At 35.5% G+C, this 11,732-nt stretch overlaps 1 protein-coding gene across 1 annotated transcript in view; it reads right to left on the reverse strand.

Annotated features, from left to right (window-relative positions):
* LOC140444095 (long-chain fatty acid transport protein 1-like) overlaps positions 1 to 10,761 on the reverse strand; it is a 58,127-nt gene extending 47,366 nt beyond the window's left edge. The window contains exons 1-2 of the mRNA XM_072535745.1: positions 10,574 to 10,761; positions 2,877 to 2,980 (exon numbers count right to left, since the gene is read on the reverse strand). Coding sequence (XP_072391846.1) covers positions 2,877 to 2,980; positions 10,574 to 10,600 — 131 coding nt within the window. The 5' untranslated portion in view covers positions 10,601 to 10,761. The remainder of the gene's footprint in view (positions 1 to 2,876; positions 2,981 to 10,573) is intronic.
* Positions 10,762 to 11,732: the final 971 nt, after the last annotated feature.

Genomic DNA, 11,732 nt, shown 5'->3' on the forward strand with positions numbered 1-11,732 from the left:
TTATTTTCCCCCGACAACGACACTCGCCGCAGTTAGAAGAAAATAGTCACCAGGAACTATATCTGGATGTTTTCATAACGGTTGGACAAATGAAAGCAACTACAATAAATGGCTGCGACATTTCATTCAGCACTCAAAACCTACTGCTGAACAACCTGTTCTCTTGATTGTGGACAACTACAATAATCATTGTACTTTAAAAGCTTGCAAAGTGGCTAAAGCAAATAATGTCATAATGCTTTTCCTTCAACCACATTTATCACATCCTTTACAGTCTCTGGATGTGACTTTTTTTGGGGCGCCCAAGAGAACCTACAACAAAGACAGTGGGCATATCGTTTTTTCAACTTTCTCGCCACCTTCCAGAGAAACTATTCAGTTTCTTTGTGATTCGATAATTCTGTCAATATTTAATTATAGATTCTTCTTTGTGTCTTTGCATTTCTCGACGTAATTTTTGGGTGGCTCTGTTTAGTCGACTTTCATCTTCAGGTGCTCATATAGTTTGCCACCTTTTCCGCAATATTCTTTTTTCTGCAACCATTTCTCTTATTCCTAGGGGATGTTTTCTACCAGCCGTCAGTCTCTTTATTATAAATGTAGGTTTCCACAGTGCTTGTTAAATTTCCTGAATGAATGTCTCTAATTCCTCGCTAAGTTAGTCTTTCATTATCAATGGTAAGGTTGGTTGAATTTTGTTTTGTTAGTTCATCTCGGAATCCGTTTTTTATTTCCAAATTATATCCAAATTTTTTATTACTATATTTTGGAGGGCAGTGTATTGCTGATACTATAATTTTTGCTATTTTAGTATTAAGAGCAACAATAGTTAATGGATTCTATTCTTGGATCACTTCTTCTTCTTCTTAACGTGCCCCATCCCTAAGGACATTGGCGATCATCATGGCCCATTTGACTCTATCTGCAGCCGTTCTGAAAAGTTCTATTGACGTTTTCCCACTCCATTGTATCAGATTCTTCAGCCAGGCGTGCGTCTTCTCCCCGGCCCTCTTTTGCCTTCCACCTTTCCTTGTATGACCAGCCGCATCAATTCGTATTTCTCGTTTCTTAGTATGCTACCAAAGTACATAGCTCATTTTTGTTTTCTTTATAGTGTTGAGTATTTCTTTATCTTTTTTCATTCTTCGTAGCGTTTCAGCATTTGTTATGTGTTGTGTCCAAGACATTTTTCACATTCTTCGATAACACCACATTTCAAAGTTATTGAGTTTTTTATCTGTCGCCTCTGTAATTGTCAAGGCCTCAACTCCATACAACAGGACAGAGAACACGTAGCATCTCAATACTATAGTTCTAATTTCGATGTTGAGTTTTCAATTGTATAATATTGCTTTCATCTTATTAAAAGCACTTCTAGTTATCTCAATACGCCGTTCTTCATAATGAGAGATGCCATTTTTAATAATTATCCCACTTCATTTGACGGATGGATTGTATGGTAAAAGCTATATAACTTAAATTTATGTAAGACTCAGTCGATAGGTGAATCTCAGAAATCAGGCATGTGTCTCTAATTTCTGTAAATCCAAGAATACTTGGATTTAGTCTTGTTTTTGCAGGATACCATTGGCATTCTAAGTAGCTATTCTTGTATATTTCTGCACATTATTAGTGTTTTATGTTTGGCGGCTATTAATTTCTTATAACTTCTGCGATCTGTTCTGAAAAATAATCTTCTTCTTCTTAAAAGTCCCTCTCCTCAATAGAGGTTGACTACTACAATTCCAAATTTTTTTCTGTCTTCCGTTGTGCTTATTAGCTATTCAAAATTTAGCCCTATATAAGGGCGAATATTTGTTATCCACGATAGTCTTTTCCTTCCTAGTCCTCTTTTTCCCTCGACCTTTTCTCCCTATTAGTTGAGCTTATTAGTACTTATTATTTCTCAAATGATGTTTATCTAACTTTCACTTTGTTAAAAAATTCTCGTTCCTTGCCTATTCTGTGCAGCACTTCTTCGTTTGAGGTATGCGGAAAAGAAATCTAGTTTAAAACGATTAGTAACATAATACAAAAACTCTACTGCACTACATGGGTTCCACAGCATCAACCTTAAGACCGCTGCTCTTGGCCTGAGCAAATTAGGTGGCAGAATACTTTGCATCGGTGTGGTAGACCAGCAACAATATCCACTGGTCGATACTCAGCTGAACCGTGCATAAGTATGATAACAGGCACAATTATGCCCAACCAACAATATGACTACTCACCCTTAGTAACATAGCTCCATTCCAAAGAATACAGCGACATTCAAAACATTTCTGATATCCTTGAAAACCGACTCCGATCCAGGTTATTTTCCTTGAAATCCGTTCAAGCGCTACATCATTCTTATTTTAACTTAAATGCCCGAGAGAAAAGTGGGAAAGATGGATTTGAACGTTCCCATCAAATCAGAACAAACTGCGGAAGATGCGCCGACAGATGGAGTAAACTTCCCTTGGCTTTTGGTGATTGTGGCACTGCGAGACAGACGATCAAGTACATAATAGAGTATGAGCATACACAGACGATTATATAGACTTGTTAATGGTAACCGAAGAGTCAATGGATTATATGTCAAAAATTGAACATCTGTTCGTAACTCAAATAATTTGAATTATGTAAATGTAAATTAAATTATATATTCTGTGATGTAAGTCATATGCTAAATAAATAAATAATAAACAGTGGCAACTATGATATAATGTTGTCAATAATTTGATATAGGTGAGCAAAAAAATAATTAAAAACTGTGAGCAAAAAAATAATTAAAAACTGGACTTAATTTATCAAAAATATACATTTTGTAACATATTATATTACAGGCCTTCAAATCATTGGAATATTTATATGAATATTTATAAATTAATTACCTTAAATCTCGGCGCCAAGTTTTATATAGAATATATAAATATCTATATCTTCCATTTGTAAGGAAAAACCAAGATACCAATAATACAAATAACAGCAGCCAAATCTAAAACAAAAAAAATATATTGTCATGCTTGCTTCACAATGTTCGCAATATCGGAAAAATTTAGGAACATTTTTACAACCATACAATTAATAAAAATGAATTTTCGCGGATGTCCAAATTATATTTTATTATTGCAAATGTTCATTCTGTATCGTATTTGTAAGTTAGTAGTACTAATAAAGAAATTTTATCATTTTATTTACAGAATAGAGTTCAGATTTTATCCACGTGATACAGTTCTTGTTTAGTAGGTGCGTTACAAATACTGTGTTTTAAAATGGAACGTTATTATTTGAATTTGGACGAAATAACGAATCAGAGTAGATGGAAGTCTCCCAAAGTGTTATAAACGATTATGGCGGCATTTTTGAGATACTTGGAACCCCATCTGAGCAACATCCAGGATTTGGATGTGTTTCAACTGGAGCTCAAGATCAATTCTTCGTCATCACTAAGTCAATCTTTATAATCGAAAACCACTCAGAAGCCTACCAGTTTGCAGAGGTAACCACGCTGTAAGATTAGAGTGTCGAGGACATCAAAATTGTGTGAGTGAAAATGTTGAGCTACAATTTTATTTATTGATGAATCTAGATTTGGATTTCATCCAGATGATTCGCATTGACTTCATCTCGAATACTTACGAACAGCAGAACCGACCTAGTTTTTCCAAATCGATTCCTAACAGCTTTATATATACCATTTTTCGACTTAACTTATGCATGACAATGCTCGTGCGCATGACCAAGTATTATATCAAACTGGTTGATCAACGATTGAATTGATATATTGCCGTGGCCAGCAAAATCCTCAGACTTTTATTGAACATATATTTTAACATCGAATTCTCCACATATGAACAAAATTTAAAATACCTATCGCTTCCGGGTGTTTCTTGTATTAATCCACTAAAAAATGACAGCTGTAACAATCACTCCTTACTATGTTACTTCTAAATTATACGCCAATTCCTGCCATCCTTTGTTTAAATAAAAGTCGCCGATAGAGAGACTGAGAAGACCATAATAAAATAATTGATAGACTAATTAAAATCTAAAAAGACAACATATGACTTGTACGTTTAATAAAAACATGGCAAAATCTTTAATTCTTTTAAAGAAAAATAAAAATATTCCTAAAACTTTTAAAATCATAGCTTACTTTAAAAAAGCATAATGATAAGCATTAAAAAGTTTATTTATAACATGATAATATCAATCGTAGTTATTTTTAAACAAAACATTTTGAGATTGATAATCCTGCACGATTACTAGACGTGGATTGAAATCGTTATTTCCTGAGATAGTAAATGGGGACAAATTCCAATACTATTTTCACACTTCTTGGCGACGTGCAAACATACAACTGGTGAAGAAATATACGTAATTGTGTCATGAAATAATAATCAACAGGGATAACTAAACATGCGAAATCCAAAGACGAATTGCTTTAGCGTAAGCAGCCTTTGGAAAACTGCGAGATACACTTGGGGCCAACATATGAATTAGCCTTAAAAAAAAAAAGTATTTGACCAATGCGTATTACCGGTTATGACCTATGTGGCAGAGACTATGACTCTAACCAAGACTTCTTCTTCTTTTTGTGCCACTCCTATCGGAGATTGGAAATCATCAAGGCTATCCTGACCCTGGTTACAGCTGACCTAAAGAGTTCATTAGTGGTACAGCTAAACCACTCTTTCAAATTACGCAACCATGACATTCTTCTACGGCCTGGATTCCGTTTTCCTTCTATTTTTCCTTGCATTATATTTTGAAGTAATGCGTATTTATGTCCTCTCATCAGGTGACCCAAGTATTAGAGTTTTCTTTGTTTGATGGTTGACAAAATTTCTGGGTCTTTTCCTATCCTTCGTATTATTTCAAAGTTTGTGACTCTTTCAACCCAACTTCTCTTCAGCATTCGACGGTAGCGCCACATCTCGAAACTTTCAATATTTTTTATGCTGTTCTGTTTGAGAGTCCAGGCCTCTTCACCGTATAATAGCATGTTAAATACGTAGCCCCTTAGCATTCTTAATCGTAGAGGGATGCTTATATCTCTGTTGCAGAAGAATTTCTTCATCTTTATGAAGGTGGCCCAGGTAATTTCGATACGTCTTTTTATTTCATTGTTTTGGTCTCCAGTTTCGTTTATTGAAGTCCCCAAGTATTTGTAACTTGATAACTAAGACTACGGCTTCGAAATTGAGAGTGGCACAGAGACGAATGAAACGGTCTATGGCGCTGGGAGTGACGTTGCCGAACCGAATAAGAAACGAAGATCTGCGAAGAAGGACGAGGATTGCTGATGTTGTGGAACGCATAGCGGAACTAAAATTGAACTGGGCAGGCCATGTAGCGAGAATGCATGACTCACGATGGACGAGCAAAATTACAAATTGGAGGCCAAGAGCAGGCAAGCGTAGTAGAGGCTACACGTTGGGCTGGCGACATCAGGCGTATCACCAAACATTCTCAACAAAGAGCACAAAATCGCAAAGAATGGAGTAGTTTAAGGGAGGCCTATGTCCACCAGTGGACGTAATAAATGAAGGCTAAATGATGATGATGATGATGATAAATCATCTGTGGTACGACAGCCCTAGTTGAGCCTCGAGCTAGTGTGTTTCGTCAGTCGTCTCCATTCTTTTCCAACTGTTGCCAATTTGCCGCTCCAATTTTTCCCACGTCTTCATTTACGCCATCTATACTTCCGTCTAAGTTTTGTCTTATAATAAGCATTTTGTACAGGTCGTGTAGAATTATAGGTTTGAAAGAAAATGCAATATGAACGAAGTTTAAACCAAAATTAACTATCAAATTGTTGTCCAGTCAAACGAGGGAAATAATTTTCTCCATGCAGCAAGAAGCTCCAAAAACTAAACCTCTAAACCACTTTTAAAAAAGTTCAGGAAACAGCAGTAATGATAAATGTCATAAGTTTGAGTATTTTATAGAAAATTGCAAAGAAAACGGGATCTATCGAATATGAAGAAATGGTCTTATTCGACACAGAATTAAAATTTTTTGAGATATATAAGGTATCCTCTTTTTCTGTAATTCTAAATAGCTTGTGTCTATCGATTCGGTCAAAGACTTTTTCAAAACGTGGCAAACTCTTCAAGCACAACGCCAGCCAGTGCAAAGATCACCCCTAATCAGCTTATTGAGTCTCGTAGTCAAGCGTTCTTAAAAGTAATGTATAAGTAGATTTATAACAAATGTGAAAAGAGAACGGGAGGCATTCAGTATGGTTTTAAAAACGGTTTACGAATACGGGAGGTACTTTGGCGTACAATTATTGGTACAGAAATGCTATGACCAGAGAAGGAATGTCTTTTTTGTTTTATCGATTACCAAAAGGCTTTTGACAATGTAAGACATGATGTGTTAATACAGGCGTTAAGAGAAATTGGTCTCGATGGAAAAGATATGGGAATGATCCAATAGTTGTAACGAAATCAAAAGGCATATACCAACGGTATATATACAGAATAAATAAAAATAAGAAAGGGTGTAAGACATGGATGCATCTTCTCCCCTTTGCTGTTTAACATTTATGTAGAAAAGATTTTTAAACTTGCACAACAGAATGAAAAAGGTATCAAAATAAATATAATTACCATAAATAACTTAGTTATCAGGAAAGATGTTTCCTGAGGCACAGGGTCCTATTTGTCATTCAGGATCAGGTTATTCCAACTAAAAATTACCTGAAATATATTGTCAAAGACCGTCAGGTCCAAAAAGACAATAATGCCGATATGGATGTCGAGCCCAAGAAACATCTTACGGGGGCCTCCCAGGCGTTTGTCGGAACTGATTACAAAGAACGCCATGACTCAAAAAAGGAGATAAAAAACAGCCAGAAAATAACAAACTTGTTAAATACTACGCTAAAACTTACAACTACAATTTTTGCAAGTGCTAATAAATCAGAGGATAAGTTTAGCAAATGAACAACAAGGTTTTCGTAGTGGAAGATCATGTACAGATGCAATATTCGTTATAAATAAATTACTTAAAAATCAATAGAGTATAATAGACCAGTATTTCTGTGTCTGATTGACCTAAAGAAAGCGTTTGACAGAGTAAGACTCAAAGATGTAATCCATCTTCTTTATAATAGAGAAGTTCCCCTAAATACTATAAAAGCTATCGAAAACATATACCAAAACAAAATGGTTCTGGGTAAAATGGTCTGACAAAAGTTAAAATAGATGGAGAACTTACAAAAAGTATAGAAATAGGCAGCGGAATAAGACAAGGGTATTCATTGAGCCCCATGCTCTTCAATTTGATCATGGATGAAATCATCAAAAGCGTTAACAAAAGAAGAGAATACAGCATGGGAAACAAAGAAATCAAAATACTTTGGTACGCATACGACGCAATATTGATGTAGATATTCTGCAAAGACTGGTTCACAGATTTAACATAAGAGCAAAAGAATTTAATATGACAATCTCATCTTACAAAACTAAAACAATAGTAGTCAGCAAAGAACCAACCAGATGTAAAATAGAAATTGATGGCATCAGTATTGAACAAGTAATAGAAATAAAACACCTGGGAATTAGACTGTCTAGCTATGGAGACCTGGACAAAGAAGTGAGAAATCAAGTACAAAAAGCAAATAGACTAGCAGGATGCCTTAATAACACTATATGGCGAAAAAGACACATTAACACTAAGATGAAATCAAGAATTTATAAAGCCAGTGTAAGACCAATAAAGATGGAGTGACAACCTTTCATAAAGGTATAAATCCGCCAATGAACAAGCAGAATTGCTTATAAAGAGGAAGAATAAGAAGAAAAACAACTAGCTAGCAAACTGGAACTTCTCCAAACTGACCATCTCCCTTATTATCAATATGTCCCTGAAAGAATGCTTGAAAACGACAACTATAAACTGGGACCGCACACTGTGCTCACAGACCAACTAGTGGCACATACTAGATCGGATCTTATACGAGTTAATAAACTTACTACACAGACCACACATAGATACCCAGAAGATACCTATTATTCCCTCTACTACTGGAGTTATAAGGCGATATTATTACAAGCGAAAAGTGGTAAGGCCCCCGGTCCTGATGAAATTCCCGTAGAACTGCTCAAACTTATGGACGATGAATCTATTAAAATACTCCTAGATCTATTTAACACAATATATAGAACTGGAATAATACCTAGGGAATGGCTCCGTTCGACCTTTATACTACTGCCAAAAAAGGCAAATACAAGGGAATGCAGCGAATATCGTACGATAGCTTTGATGAGTCATGCTCTAAAACTGTTTCTGAAAATAATCCATAATAGGATCTATAGGAAATTAGACGCAGACATCAGTAACACTCAGATGGGATTCAGAAAAGGGCTGGGTACAAGGGAGGCTCTGTTTGCAATGAACGTTCTCTCACAGAGATGCTTAGACATGAACCAAGAAATTTACACCTGCTTTATTGATTTCGAAAAGGCCTTTGACAAAGTACAACATGAACCACTAAGACAAATTCTAATAAAGAAAAATATAGACAGCCGAGATATTCGAATTATATGCAACCTATATTGGAATCAAACAGCAAATGTGAAGGTTGAGGGTAGGCTAACAGAAGAAATTCAAATCCGTCGAGGAGTCCGGCAGGGATGCATCTTGTCGCCACTTTTGTTTAATCTGTATAGTGAAGCTATTTGTGAACAAGCACTCGAGGAAGAAGATCTTGGACTGATAATAAATGGTGAGACGATCAACAATATAAGGTATGCTGACGATACGGTTCTCCTAACGGGAACGCTAGTAGAACTACAACATCTCGTTCAAAGTCTCAATATATATTGTAACAGTTACGGCTTGAAAATTAATTTGAAAAAAACTAAATTTATGATAATCACGAAATCCAAGAACATCAGAGCTAATCTTGTAATAGACAATACAACGATTGAGCGTGTGTCCTGTTATAAATATCTAGGTGCTTGGATCACAGACGATACTGATCAAACAAAAGAGATTAGATGTAGAATAGAAATCGCTAGATCAGTCTTTAATAGAATGCGCAAACTCTTTTGCAATCGTGATATCAACATAAAGTTACGAATACGAATGCTGCGGTGTTATGTCTTTTCTACCCTGTTGTATGGAGTAGAGGCTTGGACACTAAAACAGTTGACCACAAAAAACATCGAAGCTTTCGAGATGTGGTGCTATAGGCGCATTCTCAGAATATCATGGATGGACCGCGTCACTAACACGCAAGTACTCCAAACTTTAGACAAAAGATGCGAAATTCTAAATGAGATAAAAACTAGAAAGATGGAATACTTGGGGCACATTGTGAGAGGTGAAAAGTACGAACTTTTAAGAAATATCATGCAGGGCAAAATTAAGGGCAAAAGAAGTGTGGGAAGAAGAAAAATATCGTGGCTTCGTAATCTACGTGAATGGTTCGGGTGTAGTTCGATTGAACTTTTTAGGCGCGCTGCTAACAAAGTCGCAGTGGCCATGATGATTTCCAATCTCCGTTAGGAGTGGCACGAGAAGAAGAAGACTGGAGTTATTTCGAAGAGGCTCTTAGAGAACATAAAACAGCTGGGTCTAATGAACTATCTGGGATGAGTGACTTTTCACCTTAGAGGGAGTGTGAGCCGTATGGCTAAATATTATAAATAAGAAATGAATGACTCAGAAGAATGTAGAAGAATCGGCAGATGACGAAAAATATCAAATCTCGAAAGCTACAGCTGCTACTACAATTCATCCTGTAGGGAAAACATTTGGCGAGGTCCAAGAAGAAAAAGAACATCCTTCTGAAAGAACCTTAGAAATTGATTCAACACAACTCTTTCCGAGCTGCTGCCGATAAGTTAAATTGCCATGATGATCGCCAACATTCATCACGGCTAGGCACATCAAGAAGATAAGAAATTCGACAACCATTTCTTATAATCTTGGCGCAATAATTAACAACAAAATTAAATAATACGCGAAGTGATTTAAGATTGACCAATGTCAACAAAGCTGCAGAATTGCAGAATCCGGACATAATGCTTTGATACCGAAGAAATTATCATAAAAGTTAAAAAAAATATATTATAACCAACGTTGTTTACTAAATAGTTGCGAAACATAGATCACGACTAAACAAATCACAAGCAAAATATAGATACGGAGAAGAAAAGTATTTAAAAGAGTTTACAGTGGAATAAAAAGGCGACTTCAGTGGATGAACTATACCTAGAATTTATGAAACAGTCAATATTAATTAAATGGATAGCATTAAATCACCAGATGGAAAAAGAGAAAAAGAAAGTGGTGGGAAGCCGCTATGCAAGATTTTAAATAATGTGACAAAAAAAGAATTACAAAAGATAAGATAAAATCCGAGAAGATGAAAAAATTACTCGACTATAGAAATACATGTTGCGAAAGCAAGCTATATCTATATATATTTTGTACTTTCTAGTTTATCAAACTTGAACTATTATACATAATTAAATAATAATATAAACATGTGCAAGATCAATATTAATAACATTATATAATATTTGAAAGAGATAAGTTATTGTCAAAAAAATTTTAGTTTACAAACCTGGCAGCATAAAATTTGTGCAAACATCGTTTTCACACTAACAAACGCGAATTTAATAAATTCAATTAAAATCAGCCATGCATCTCACCGCACATCTGTTTTGAGAATAGACCGTGCAATTGTGATAAGTTTGTTGTGGATATTTAATTTCAAATGTGTTTTAAAAACACTGCCTCCCGCCTATCTTGTATTCCACTGGCATGCTCAGTTGTTGTGGTTGAGCGCATGCGGCGCAGTAGCTTTGCTTTTGATACCAAATCAAAGAGACGGAACAGAGGCGTACTCAGATATTTTTCAAATACGTGGTGTACCAAGTTCTTGGCTAACCGCAGCAGTAACCTTTTTTGTATTATAGTTTTAAGTTTCCATCTAAGACGTTGTTTTATTCCAGGGACGTATTTGCGCGGAGAATTTTATATTTTTCAGTAATTCTAATATTTTATTAAATTTATTCAAATTATCTTCCACTTCTTTTCGTTTTTGAGTATTTAGTATCATTTTGTTTTGTTTGACCAAAATTGTGTGCCGTTTAGTTGTTGAACCAGGCCAGTAAAAAAATATAGAAAACCTAGAACCTAGAAAAAAACCTGCGAGAAGCGTTCTTTTAGTAAAATCTACCATTAATTGAAACGTGAGTCGTCTTAACACATTCAACTCTGCTACCGCGTCCAGAGCGTTATGCCCGGATTACACGAGGCTAGTTTTCAAGTTAGATATCCCGGTATCCTAGCCTATTGTCCTGACTTGGCGCATGCTAGAACGGTTAAAACATGTGGCTAGGAAATTGTCCGCCAGTAGGTAGTCCTATTGCGAGATCAATAGAGTACAAATTCACTGAAAATGGTAAATATTTCTAAAAAAAAACAAAGTTCGACTGAAACGGTTACTTCAAAAACTGTGTCAAATTGTATGAAGAGTCCGTTTCTTACACTTAAAGGGTTTATATTGGCTAATAGATTGTATGGAAGCTTTATTGATACAGTCTAATAAAAGATTATATTTCTCTTCAGCATTTGGGGATATAGGTCTACTTTCATTTAAAGTATTCTCGATTATTTCAGCGTACATATCCAATTAGCTTTCTTAGTATTCCATTTACTTTTGGGATATATGGTCTCATTAACAGCTCTTGGGTATTCGAATTCTATTTTTACAACAT

Source organism: Diabrotica undecimpunctata, chromosome 6 (assembly GCF_040954645.1).
Source record: "Diabrotica undecimpunctata isolate CICGRU chromosome 6, icDiaUnde3, whole genome shotgun sequence".
In the NCBI taxonomy this organism is placed as follows: domain Eukaryota; kingdom Metazoa; phylum Arthropoda; class Insecta; order Coleoptera; family Chrysomelidae; genus Diabrotica; species Diabrotica undecimpunctata.